Source organism: Armigeres subalbatus, chromosome 3 (assembly GCF_024139115.2).
Source record: "Armigeres subalbatus isolate Guangzhou_Male chromosome 3, GZ_Asu_2, whole genome shotgun sequence".
Classification (NCBI taxonomy): Eukaryota; Metazoa; Arthropoda; class Insecta; order Diptera; family Culicidae; genus Armigeres; species Armigeres subalbatus.
Window position 1 is genome coordinate 275,407,254 of NC_085141.1, and position 14,147 is coordinate 275,421,400.

Sequence of the window (14,147 nt, forward strand, 5' to 3'; positions counted from 1 at the left end):
TCAACATCGCTTCGATGGGAATATTACGGAAGGCAAGGGTTTAATATTAGTTGCACGGTTAGCTAATTAGTTTCGTTGACGATAATGAGATCATGACACGTCAATTCGGGGAAAAGATAAAGGAAAGCTCCATCAGAGTGAAAAGGACAGTTAAGCAGATCTAGACATCAATACGTCGAAGACAAAGTAAAGACTTTTTTCACTGGGATACTGTCCGACAATCTGTCTATCTACAAAAATCTTATTAGACCGGTAGACCTCTTCGGACTCTTCTTCTTTGGTGATGGTTGCGATGTCGATGCCTCGTTGGATGAGGAAATTGGTCAGCTCAATGTTTTTGTTCTGTATACTCTTACTTTTGATGGTCCGTCATTATGACGGGGCGCTTCTCCAAATGCACCAGATATAACACATCCCGGTCGTTATTTCCATCGGCTCGCTTTATGGAAAACACTTTGATTGACTTCAGTTTGTTGGCTTTGCCTTCGATATATATTCCGAAAGGCCTTCGGAGGCTTCGCTCGCGCGTATAACTCACATTTTTTGGGTCAACGAGTACTAACCGGTAAATCTGTTGCTTGGAAAAGTCTGTATGAAGCGAGGCGACTTCCTTCGACGAGGTAAAGAGGGGTGGAATCTTCACTTTTGTTTATTTTTTGGTCCGGCAAAACAGCATACTTTACTTATTGTTTGCTAGCATTCATTTCATTTATTTAGTTAACATCTAAACAGATAACACTGAATCAACAATTTGACGCCACAATGCACGGTTCGAGGCCGCATCTCTCCATCCTCGGATACGCCCCACGCTCGCCAAGTCGTTCTGCACCTGGTCTGCCCATCTCGCTCGCTGCGCTCCACGCCGTCTCGTACCTGCCGGATCGGAAGCGAACACCATCTTTGCAGGGTTGCTGTCCGGCATTCTTGCAACATGTCCTGCCCATCGTACCCTTCCGGCTTTAGCTACCTTCTGGATACTGGGTTCACCGTAGAGTTGGGCGAGCTCATGGTTCATTCTTCGCCGCCACACCGTCTTCTTGCACACCGCCAAAGATGGTCCTAAGCACCCGTCTCTCGAATACTCCGAGTGCTTGCAAGTCCTCCTCGAGCATTGTCCATGTTTCATGTCCGTAGAGAACTACCGGTCTTATTAACGTCTTGTACATGACACATTTGGTGCGGTGGCGAATCTTTTTCGACCGCAGTTTCTTCTGGAGCCCGTAGTAGGCCCGACTTCCACAGATGATGCGCCTTCGTATTTCACGACTAACGTTGTTGTCAGCCGTTAGCAAGGATCCGAGGTAGACGAATTCCTCGACCACCTCGAAGGTATCCCCGTCTATCGTAACACTGCTTCCCAGGCGGGCCCTGTCGCGCTCGGTTCCGCCCACAAGCATGTACTTTGTCTTTGACGCATTCACCACCAGTCCAACTTTTGTTGCTTCACGTTTCAGGCGGGTGTACAGTTCTGCCACCTTTGCAAATGTTCGGCCGACAATGTCCATGTCATCCGCGAAGCAAATAAATTGACTGGATCTGTTGAAAATCGTACCCCGGCTTCTAGAAGAAAGGTTAGCGATACATGGAAAGTTTGAAATTTCTGACTAAAATTTGTTCAAATCGGTTTTGGAAAGCAAAATAGTGACAAAAATTTGAGTGTTAGAGGATTAGGCAAACTCTAAAAAATAGCATCTGTTTAAAACATAAGACATGACTCGTAAGAACAGTCTATGCTTATTCGAATGAAATCTTCAATCTATGTCTATTCGACTTACTTGTTCTTTCGACCTTTTGTATTTTTGATCTTTTGTGTTATCGATCTTTTGATTCAGTTATTTATGCAACCTTCTTTTCCTTCAACTTTTAGTCATGTTTTTAACCTCTCTTCCTTCAACATTTTGTCCTTTCAACATTTTGTCCTTTCGACCTTTTGTGCTTTTGTCTTTTCGATTTTTTGTCCTATCGATCTTTTGTCCTTTCGACAATACCCCCAGAATCATATTCGAATGTCATAACTCTACTTGTCTTGCAAAATGCTGAAGTTTGATGCTCACATTGCCATAGTAAGCGACATTTTAAAAATCGAAATGAAAAATGGACGATTTTGTACCTCCGGAGGCTCCCCTAAGGGCCTCGTAACTGAACTCAGGGTAGTCAATATTTCCAAAATCATATCCGGATGTTATAACTCTACTTGTCTTGCAGAATGCTGTAGTTTTATACCCGTACCCATAGTTGGTGATATTTTGAAAATGGCCGATTCTGATGCCTCCGAAGCAGGGATTGAACTTATCATTTCATTATCATTCAGTATTCAGCCAATAACTCATTCCAGAGGCGGAATTCCGAAAAGTGCTGTATGGCGGACTTCTAGCGCTACTTTCTCTCTAGAACTTTGTCTAAGAGTACATTGCTCTATGTCTAATATTCACGGTGTGAAATGCTAGTATCATTTAATTCACTAAATGATAATAACACTTATTATCATTTAGTATATTAAGATACTAGCGTTAAACTAGCTCATAAACAAATGCAAACATTTGTTACAATCTAATAAATGAACTTACTTTTGTGAAGCACAGTTTTGATTTATTTATTTTTTTTAAATTTTAGTCCATCCTCCAACAGTTTCCGGATGACCATCGACGAAAGTTCCTGTACCAGCTAATCAGTCGAGAGCAGCATTTTGTGACGGCAATCAACTTTGGAATTGACCGGTTTGTGAACCCACTAAGGGAACGAAAGGATCTCATCTCGCCCAACGATCACAAAACACTCTTTCAGAACATCGACGAAGTATGTTTTATTTCACGTGTGTCAACATCGTGAGAAATCAATAATTTTATTTGTAGCTATCACGAATATCGGAGGACATCCTAGAACAAATCATCCAAGATGAAATCGAGCCACAAATCCATTTTGCATCCCGCGTCTATCTGTCCAAATGCACAGCCCTTTGTGCGGCCTATAAAAAGTACTGCAATGGCCTCAAGAAAGCCGACTGTGTGCTGGTAAGCGCTATTTTTCCTCACATTTTATGACATGATTAATCAATGCGGACAAAACTGTTTTAAACTTAGGTCAACAAATCTCGAAACAGTAGCTGTGATTTTATGCGTTTTATTACGGAGCCACCGGTGCCACGGAAACGACCGGACCTGACAACGTTCATCCATCGACCGTTGCAGCATTTTAGAGAAATTTTAAAACTAGTGCAGATGATCGCCTCCCATTGTCGTGTAGATAGCGAAGAACACAACAACTTCAACAGTATTATCAATGAGTTGCAGGTACTGTATGAAAACAGATAGTTGCTTGCGTTCATTAATCAATGCAACTTATTTCTACATCCAGTTGGCTTATCGGGAGATAACTGTCGGTGGTGGCCTGATGGAACCGATCGGTGAAGGTCGACCGCTGTTAACGCTACAGGATCTGGAAGCCAGGATGGTTTTCACAAAGTGTAAACCATTTCAGCTGGCGTCACATGGCAGGCAGTGGATTTTTGGTACAATTTCAATTTCAAACAATGTATTAGGATAATGCTATATTGTTTTTTATCAGGTGGTGATTTGTCGCGTGTGGAAGGTCGTTCGGTCAAACCGTATTGGACTTTGCTGTTTAGTGACATTTTGTTATTTGCTAAGGTCAGTCGAGATCGGGTGTTGTTCATCACAGAGGAACCAATTGCGCTATCAACGATAACGGACTCCTGTTTCAACATAAGAAAAAAAAGTAAGTCATCATAATCCTTAATTATGTATTGAAAATGCATTATTACTGCTATAATGTGTCTAACATTTGCTCGCTCACCATGGTGTTGGACAAAAGTTGCATTTGACATACTGAGGAACTTGTGTGCAATATATAATGCAATTTAATTTGAACTTATAACTTGTGTGCAATACAAAGCTTCTAAAAATGAAACGAAAAAGAAGCAGAAGTAAAGTAATTTTGTTGATGCTTACTTTTTGGGGTCAGAAAATAAAATAGCAACTATTTAAAACCCTTGCAGAACAGATTTCTTAGTATGAACAATCTTTACGTTACTGTCCAGGATATTTCCAATTTCTCGATTCTGAGTTCAGTAAGTGTAAGTAGTGTACGCACTGACTTTTTCTATTTCGAGCTCGGCAAGATTGGGCACCGCTGTAGCACAGAAAAAAACTGAACTTCCGGCAGAATATTTAATTTATTACTGATTCGCAGCGAAATATTTGCCGTATATCAGTAGCCGAAACGTCACTTTTACTGAATCTCGGCAAAAATCATGTTTGCTAAAACTCGGCGGTGTAAATTTGCATGAAAATGGTTGTTCTAGGGTGTTCATGGTGGTCAACGTGCTTAGCTTGGACCCATGAGGAAGTCACCTAGTTAATTTATGAAATGTTTTCTATGAGGCGTTCATAGTGATCTAAATGTTTAGCTTAGGGCAGCAGTTTTCAACGTGGGATACATGTACCCCTATGGGTACCTCGGACAAGAAAGCGTAATGGCGGTTTTATTACAATTCCAATAAAAACTTATTGATAATTGTATAATTCTTTATTCTGAAGCTTTGTATTGTACATCACATGCATGTCGATCAGTAAATCAAAAACTTTTAAATCCTGCCCTCTTCAACAAATACAGTGTATGAAAAGCTGTATGACAAAAACAAAAGATCAAAAGGACAAAACGTTGAATCGAAGAATTTAAGAAAAAAAAGTTCGATGCCTCCTTGCAAGAAAAAAAGTTCGAAGCCTCCTTGCAAGAGGCTCGGAAGCCTCCTTGCAAGATGCTCGGAAGCCTCCTTTCAAGAGGCTCGGAAGCCTTCTTGCAAGAGGCTCGGAAGCCTCCTTTCAAGAGGCTCGGAAGGCTCCTTTTAAGAGGCTCGGAAGCCTCCTTTCAAGAGGCTCGGAAGCCTCCTTTCAAGAGGCTCGGAAGCCTCCTTTCAAGAGGCTCGGAAGCCTCCTTTCAAGAGGCTCGGAAGCCTCCTTTCAAGAGGCTCGGAAGCCTCCTTTCAAGAGGCCCGGAAACCTCCATTCAAGAGGCTCGGAAGCCTCCTTTCAAGAGGCTCGGAAGCCTCCTTTCAAGAGACCCGGAATCCTCCTTTCAAGAGACTCGAGAACCTCCTTTCAAGAGGCCTGGAAGCCTCCTTTCAAGCGGCTCTGGAAGCCTCCTTTCAAGAGGCCTGGAAGCCTCCTTCAAGAGGCCTGGAAGCCTCCTTTCAAGAGGCTGGAAGCCTCCTTTCAAGAGGCCTGGAAGCCTTCTTCAAGAGGCCTGGAAGCCTCCTTCAAGAGGCCTGGAAGCCTCCTTTCAAGAGGCTCAGAAGCCTCCTTCAAGAGGCCTGGAAGCCTCCTTTCAAGAGGCTCGGAAGCCTCCTTCAAGAGGCCTGGAAGCCTCCTTCAAGAGGCCTGGAAGCCTCCTTCCAAGAGGCTGGAAGCCTTCTTCCAAGAGGCCTGGAAGCCTCCTTCAAGAGGCTCAGGAAGCCTCCTTTCAAGAGACTCGGAAGCCTTTTCAAGAGGCCCGGAAGCCTCCTTTCAAGAGGCCTGGAAGCCTCCTTTCAAGAGGCCTGGAAGCCTCCTTTCAAGAGGCTCGGAAGCCTCCTTCAAGAGGCTCGGAAGCCTCCTTTCAAGAGGCTCAGGAAGCCTCCTTTCAAGAGGCCTGGAAGCCTCCTTTCAAGAGGCTCAGGAAGCCTCCTTTCAAGAGGCTCAGGAAGCCTCCTTTCAAGAGGCTCAGAAGCCTCCTTCAAGAGGCTCAGGAAGCCTCCTTTCAAGAGGCTGGAAGCCTCCTTCAAGAGGCTCGAAGCCTCCTTTCAAGAGGCTCGGAAGCCTCCTTTCAAGAGGCCTGGAAGCCTCCTTTCAAGAGGCCTGGAAGCCTCCTTCAAGAGGCTCAAGCCTCCTTTCAAGAGGCCTGGAAGCCTCCTTTCAAGAGGCCTGGAAGCCTCCTTTCAAGAGGCTCAGGAAGCATCCTTTCAAGAGGTTCTGGAAGCCTCCTTTCAAGAGGCTCAGAAGCCTCCTTTCAAGAGGCTCAGAAGCCTCCTTTCAAGATGCCTGGAAGCCTCCTTTCAAGAGGCCTGAAAGCCTCATGTCAAAAGGCCTTGAAGCTTCCAGTCAGGGGACCTGGAAGCCTCCGCTGAAACAGCCTGGAAGCCTACTTTCAAGAGGCCTGGAAGCCTCCTTTCAAGATGCTCAGAAGCCTCCTTCAAGAGGCCTGAAAGCCCCATTTCAAGAGGCCTGGAAGCCTCCTTCAAGAGGCTCAAGCCTCCTTCAAGAGGCCTCCTTCAAGAGGCCTCAAGCCTCCTTGCAAAAGGCCTGGAAGCCTCCCTCCAAGAGGCTCGGAAGTCTCCTTTCAAGAGGCTCGGAAGCCTCCTTTCAAGAGGCCCGGAAGCCTTCTTTCAAAAGGCCTGGAATCTTCCTTTCAAGAGGCTCGGAAGCCTCCTTTAAAGAGGCTTGGAATCTTCCTTTAAAGAGGCTTGGAATCTTCCTTACAAGAGGCTCGGAAGCCTCCTTTCAAGAGGCTCGGAAGCCTCCTTTCAAGAGGCTCGGAAGCCTCCTTTCAAGAGGCTCGGAAGCCTCCTTTCAAAAGGCTCGGAAGCCTCCTTTCAAGAGGCTCGGAAGCCTCCTTTCAAGAGGTTCGGAAGCCTCCTTTCAAGAGGCTCGGAAGCCAGGTCGGACAACTATGCAGTTAGGGGCAGCTTATTTTCCGTTAGTTTTCATGTTCGTATCTTTTGAGTTACGCTTATTTTCATTAACAGCGAAAAAATAGGGGGTACCTTAATGAATGGAAAGGATCGAAGGAGTACTTCTCAAGATAAAAGTTGAGTACCGTTGGCTTAGGGGATAACTGACTAAATTTGCAATCAAATGGTTGCTCTTTGTCGTTCGTAGTGGTCACAATTCGGCTTATTCAAATGAGGGTGTTTACTGTTGAAATTTGAGGAAAACCTCAACTACTGTTACTAATATGTTATTTGGAGAGAGTAATACATGAATTACATAAGATTTTTTTCTGATTATTTTAATTACACTTGATTTATATTTCACAGACACTGAATTTCGGATAACAATCGATCCGAACGGTCGACAGATCGAAAGTCCTACCGTTCACTGTGCCCCAGATTTAACAAGGACCCCCAAAAGGAACTCCAAAAAGCGCTGCATAGTACTGCGAGCCCCTTCCACAGAACTGAAAGCCGTGTGGCAAAACCTTCTTACTAGGCAGATGTATGTACAGACCTAGTCTCCTTACCATTCCCTAAAATTAATAAAACATCCCGTTGCAGATTCCTGGTGAACGCCACCTTAGGATCAACCCCACTGAGTAGCCCTCTGGATTCCCCGGACATCCTCCAAACGTTGGTGCCCATTGGAGACATAGGAACGACGGCAGCCTCGATGGCATCCGTAAAGATGCCCTCGCTGGACAGCATCCATCTCAAAAATCAGCAGGTGTGTTCTAGCCTAGGTCTAGCATCCTCTTGTAGTAGCGTCTCTTCACTGTCAAACGCCATCACATCAAACTCGGTAACTACAACGTTAGGGTTTAGTGCCAGGAAATATCCTAATTTTACCACGCGAAGTAATATATTTGAAAGCAAAAATTATCGCTCAATTTCAACTATTCCTGGTGCCATCTCCGAGCTACCCGAACTGGCGCTAAACAATAGTACAAACAGCAACACCCAATCAACTAGTCAAACCAGTTCCGACGAAGTGAACAGCAACTATTTACCTAAGCTGACAAACGATACGGAACATTCCGCTCAAGCCACGGACCACTCAAATAGAAACCCAATATCTACAAGAGATCGAATATTGAACAGCTTTTCCCGAGGGTCGCGGGACAACATGCGCTCGATTGTTGAGTTCAGTTTAAGCTCCGTAGGGCGGTCGTTTATCGACAGTGCCGAAGACTCGGAGGACAATCAATCGTTCGGTGGAGACTACGTCCACACGCCGGATACGCCTCCGCCGAATGTTTCCCCCTCATCATCCCACAGGTACTCCGAAACATTTTCGAACGATTTCAAAACGTCCTCATCGCCGAGTGCAGCCGTTTCGCCCATGGAAGATGACTGCAGCAAGTATCTGCTGGCCAGTGGCTACGGTGGCTCGTGGGACCTGCTGGAGCTGGATTTGGACTTCCATCAGGTGAACTGTGATCCATCGTTCGGGAAAGACGTGACCGAAACGGAATTCATGGGCGACGATGATCCGTTCGGAATGCTGCCCACGCAACCGACGCCGCCCAATTTGTTGGATCTCTAGTTTTACTTGCAGATCTGTTTCAGCAGCAACGAGGACTGGGCCGGGTGCAAGTTTCTGGACGATGAGGATGGTGGACAACGACAGTGAAGAATTCGTGTATTTTGAGACGAAAATTAAAAAATAATAATATTAGGAATGAAATTGTAAAAAGCTTAAAGTTGGCTTACTCGATTGAGTGCGTCACGAAACTCGTGATTGTGTTTCAGGTTGTGACGTCTAGAATTAAAATGATTTTTTTCTAGAAATCATCGAATTTCTAAACATTGTATGCATTATGTTTAACGTTGAATTCACAATCCTTTCTGTAAGCTTAATCTAAATGTAATCCTGGTCATTATTATTCACCTTGAAGGGAACAAGCCTGAGTTTATGAACTAGGACAACTGATGACTTTTTAAGGTGTGACACATGAAATTACAAATGCTATCGTCACATAAAACCAATCACAAGTTTCGTTGTGGTATACATCAAGAAGAAAATATCATCCCTCAGATTATTCATCACATCACATCGTTTCCATTTATCATGATCGTCGAAGAAATTCATCAAGCGCTGATAAATCGTACAGGTCGTGCGGTACTCTTGAGTTGCTATGATCAACAGATCCTGGTTTAAGTAAACCACATTATGTATTTGAAAATAATAATATTTAAAATAATTAATTGAGTACATGAAAATAATGAACACAATTTTTGCCTTTGTGAATTCAATTGTTAACAGACTGACAAAAGGAGTACACGTAAATATCGTAAATATCCATAACAAAAACAAGGCCATATGCTTATGTAGCGAACCCCTACTCACGATTCAAAATATAATAATAAGGTGTATTATAGACTGACTTATTCATTTTTTAAATAATCCAGGCTACAATATTTTGCAGATTGCAATTGGCAACAAACTTGATCAAGGATAATCTTTTTGGAATTCATACAATTCCGCTTGTTGCGTTTTTTCTTCAGTCTACGTAGTTCATATTTCCTTTGTTCTTTTATTGCAAGGCAGCAAATCCTAAACAGAAAGTAAACAGTATTTTTTTCTGAGATCGTTGCATTTGATAAAACGAGAATAATTTAGGAACATTATAGATAGCAGAACCTATAGATGAGCGAAAGCATGGTTGGGCACGTTTTTTTGACCGTGTATCAGGCGCATATGACTTTCCCTAAATATTTTCATTGAAATCGTGACGTCATGCTCGTTTGGAGACACATTTGAAAGTTTGTTTGGAGACAGAGGATTTATCTTCGCTCATCTATATATTCCACTATCTATAGAATACATGTAACTCGGGGTAGAGGTGTGCGCCGGTTAAAAAAACGTCGGCGGCGGCGGGTTAGGGACAAAAGGTCGAAAGACAAAAGGTCGAAAGGACAAAAGGTCGAAAGACAAAACGTCGAAAGAAAAAATATCGAAGGGACAAATGGTCGAAAAGGACAAAAGGTCGAAATGGACAAAATGTCGAAAAGACAAAACGTCGAAAGCGACAAAAGATCGAAAGGACAAAACGTCAAAGGCGACAAAAGGTCGAAAGGGAGAAAAGGTCAAAATAGACACGAAACTAAAACGAAAAGAAACAATCTCGGATCAGAGTTGCCTTACACAGTTATAGCAAAAACTCTGCTCTTTTATTTTCCACAATTTTTAATAATTTTAGTGAGTAAAACTTATCGATGGATGTTTGTGTATTCTAAATGTCGCTTCAATCTGTCAAAATGGCGCACGCCGCACATCAAATACACCGGCGTGTATTACAAGCCGGTAAATTTTCAATGCGCGTGCCTGCGTGGCTGCAGCGTGTACTATACAGATCGAAGTGACATTTAGGAAGCCTAGATATTCATCTATTATTTACACTCATTGAATGAATTTTATTAATTTGTTAAAAATAGTGAATATCCCAACTGTATAATAGGACAACTCTGTCTCGCGTGATACAAGCTTTATCCATTTCCTAAATCAACAAACTTTTTTATCTCTAACAGAACTATCTAGATATTCATAATATTGCTTCATAGTAATTACTCTTTCTTTGAAAATTGCTCATTCTTCAACTTTGATCGATGAGATGAGTTCATTACTTCTGCTTGAAGTATAATGCATTTCACAAATTCCTTTGGAATACACCCAACTTGTTATCAAATTGTTCTTATTCGATTGTTTGTCTCTTTCGACCTTTTGTCCATTTCGATCATATGTTTCTTTCAACCTTCTGTGACTTTCGACCTTTTGTCCTTTCGACGTTTTGTCTTTTCGACTTTTTGTCCTTTCGACCTTTTGTCTTTTCGACCTTTTGTCTTTCGACCTTTTGTCATAGATTCGGTGGCGGCGTTTGTAAAAATTTTGGTTGGCGGCGGTGGCGTTTTCGGCGTCACGTCGAATATTCACTGAAAAATGTTGGACGTACTCACGGAAAATTATTTGAAATTTTAAAGAATTTGTTTAGATTTCTACGGGAAATTCTTTTTAATACCCATATTTTTTTTTCTCGAAAATTCTATGGGAAATTATTGAAAAAGAAATGGCTCGTCTAGTCGAAAATCATTCGGCAGAAAGCTATTTGGTCGAATAATATGTTAAGCTGAAAGATATCTTGCCGTATTGCATTTGGCTGAAAGAAATTAACGTTTGGGCGAAATAGTTATTCATCGAAAACGGTTTGGCCAAAAATAGCATTTGGTCAAAGTGACATACGGCCGAACTGATAATTTGGCCGAGAAGCCGTCTACTCTAACATAACGTTTGGCCGAATCATCAGGACGAATATGCCGTTTGGCCGAGACGGTCGATTGAAAGAATGGACCATTGGCAGAAAATGTCAAGGCTTCTGCCAAACGACCCTTACGGCCAAGTGACCTTTTCGGCCAAAGCATCGTTTCGGCAAATGGTATTTTCGGTCAAATGTCTATTTGACTTAGGGTAAATGTTCCCCTAGAGGAAGTGCTTACCGATATCTGCTTATATGTATCAAATGACACGTTTGATATAGACGGAAATCACACCATTTCATAGATGAAAGTCTCATTTATGAAAAAGAAATTTGAAATTGACATCAAGTGTTAATAAATCGCTGAGAATTGTGATTTCCTGAAATGAGAATATTCTTCGGTTTTGGACAGTGCAACATATTTTGGATCCCCAAATGTACAAATTTTGGACACCCCGAATTTAGTCTTTTCAAAGTCGAATTTCTAATTTACCCTGGTCAATTGAGCTGAAGCAAAGCCTTATCTTTCGATTGGCATGTAACAATGAGAAGATTTTTGCATTTCAAACTCATAATTTCGACAAAATCTTATTGTGTGCGTCTTGAGATTTTCAGATTAACGCTCGCCTCTCTGACAAACTCATGTGGCCGAAAGCGACATACAGCCAAAAGGGATGGCGGAACTGGTAATTTGACCAAAAAGTGTTTTGTTCTAACAGGTAATTTGGCCGAATAGATCATTCGGCCGAAAATGCCATTTGATAGAAATGGTCTTTTAGCAGAAAGAGCTATTTGGCCCGGTAATATCTTTTTTTGGAGAAGAACTATTTCCGCCAAACGACATTTTCTGCCAAATAACCTATTCGGCTGAACGATTTTTTTTGCAGAATAATCAATTCAGCCAAACTAAACTTTCGGCCAAAAGGCCATTTTGGCCAATGGGAATTTTCGGCCAATTAAGCTATTCGGCCAACCATTTTTTGTTCGGCTAAATGGTATGTTCGGTCAAACGACATTCGGCCAAGCAATTTTCTGGCAAATGGCTTTCTGGCAAAACACTCTTCTCCGTTAAAAAAAATTATTTAAAAAGAAATTATTTGGATTTTAACAGAAAATCCTTCGGATTTTCCACTCGAAGTATTTTTTTAAATTTTAACGAAGAGCTTTTCAATTTCAACGGTAAATTGTCTGGTACATATTTTGAAGAAAAAATCTCTGGAATTTCAACGTGATGTTGTCTGGAAATTCTACTGAATCTTCGCAATTTCCACGGAAAATTCTGTGGACGTGGAAAATTACAGATCAGCGGCGTGGCAAATTTTAAACGGCGCGCTGATGCAAAAATGTCGTCGGCGGCGGCGTGCCAAAAACTGCCGGTGGTGCGGCGACGCACACCTCTATCCATGAGTCGATATCAAAGGAATCATTCAACTTATGGGAATATCGAATTGTGTGTGTATGTGTGTATCTTCAATCTAACCCCCACTGTCCGGCAGTGGTATTATGGAAGAAAGCTGTCTTTAATAAAGTCAGCTTTAGTCCGGGAGTTAGAAGGTGTTAGCTCTACTGCAGCTCCAGTGACCCATTTCAGACTGCCTGGTAACTCACGTCCAGTCCGAGGTCACTTTCACTTGCAATAAGCCCCGCCTGTTTATGCTACCATTATCAATTGGATAATGGATCCATAAACAAACTTCCGGATTTTTAAATCCAGCACGTATTTAGTTTTTGAATCATATTAAAACATATTGAAACAATCTCACCAAATTGACCCAATTCCGTATAAATGAACTGAGGAAGAGCAGATTACAACTAGTGTCCACGAACAAACCACTACTCTTCCAGCGCTATTCCGATCAATTCTTTATTGATCCATATTTTCCTGGTATTTTCACAAATTCATACATGTTTTCACCAAATTCATCCCCGTATTCAAACTACACAAACGATTTCGCGCACTCAAATAAGAATACACTTGAGAAAAGTCACCAAACTCGTAAATCTCAAACTTCAGATAACTTAAACTTTTTTCTTCTAGTACAAATGCAAAAAATACACATCAGCCGAATCTATTTCTTGCGGAAACGAACAAAAACCGTGACAGCAAATTTAAAAGCAACCGTCCGCGCGCATGGCTTGCTGCGATCTCCCTTATGGGACTATCGAATTGTGGTATAGAAAATCATTGGAAAGGGCAGGGGCCATCAAAGCAACCCAACCCAGAAAATATTTTCTGATGTGACATAATTTGCTTCCATGTCAATACCGAGGCATAGAAAGTAGAAGCACAAGTACTAGAACGCTAGTGGCGCTGTAGTCATTCAAATTATTTTGCCAAATTATGCTTCAACAAGCTTCAATTGGCCATAATTAATGCATCATGTTGTAGTGCATGTTTAATTTCATCACCAACATCGGTTTGACACTTGTAGTACCGGTACTTTGGCTGCCAGATCAAAGTAACCTAGTTGTTAGGAACGCGAACAGGAACGACATTAGCAATCTTATACTTTTGAATCAACTCCATAGATCTTCGACTCACGGAGATATAACTTGGACTAGTTCGAAAGGATAATTTTCAAAATCTGGGGTGAAAAGCCCATGCAGACCGCATGTGTCGCTTGTGTAGTACAAAAAACGGGACGTTGTAATTTTGCTTGTTTAACAGCTTTCTAGAAAAGGCGGAAAATGGGAAAAATCATTGAAAAGAGTTGGAGTTGGATTTCAAAGGGGTTTTTACATAAAACGTCTCAAGTTTGTTATATATAAGAGATAGAGACTCGGCATGTTCAGCAAAGTTGCTCGCAATAAAATTTGCTATAACTTTGCAGAAGACACCACGTGTCTATCTCACTCTGGAGGAAAAATAATCTCAACTCACTTTTAGGGGGATTAATCATCAAACTGTTTTTATCAAAAGATGCGCTCCTAAATATCTTGGCATTACGTATTTTCATGCGATTTTAAAAACGATTTATGCGTGGGGAGGTACAGGGGTTAGACAAAAAGGTTGAGATAGATAATATTTTGTAAAAATTCAAATCAACATAACTTCGCGTAGAATAATCCGATTTTGATAAAACCAGGACCATCTAAAGCGGACACTCTTATAGTATACTGTCCCCTTACAAAACCTGATATTGGTCCTTGGCCACCGGAGATGTTCCGGGTTTTCCGAAGGTATGTTC

The 14,147-nt window shown here is 42.0% G+C and overlaps 1 protein-coding gene across 1 annotated transcript in view; it reads left to right on the forward strand.

Annotated features, from left to right (window-relative positions):
* LOC134222479 (uncharacterized) overlaps positions 1 to 14,147 on the forward strand; it is a 276,614-nt gene that overhangs the window by 180,346 nt on the left and 82,121 nt on the right. The window contains exons 12-18 of the mRNA XM_062701631.1: positions 2,614 to 2,796; positions 2,853 to 3,011; positions 3,081 to 3,290; positions 3,355 to 3,508; positions 3,565 to 3,735; positions 7,031 to 7,208; positions 7,268 to 8,239. Of these exons, the coding sequence (XP_062557615.1) occupies positions 2,614 to 2,796; positions 2,853 to 3,011; positions 3,081 to 3,290; positions 3,355 to 3,508; positions 3,565 to 3,735; positions 7,031 to 7,208; positions 7,268 to 8,239 (2,027 nt within the window). The remainder of the gene's footprint in view (positions 1 to 2,613; positions 2,797 to 2,852; positions 3,012 to 3,080; positions 3,291 to 3,354; positions 3,509 to 3,564; positions 3,736 to 7,030; positions 7,209 to 7,267; positions 8,240 to 14,147) is intronic.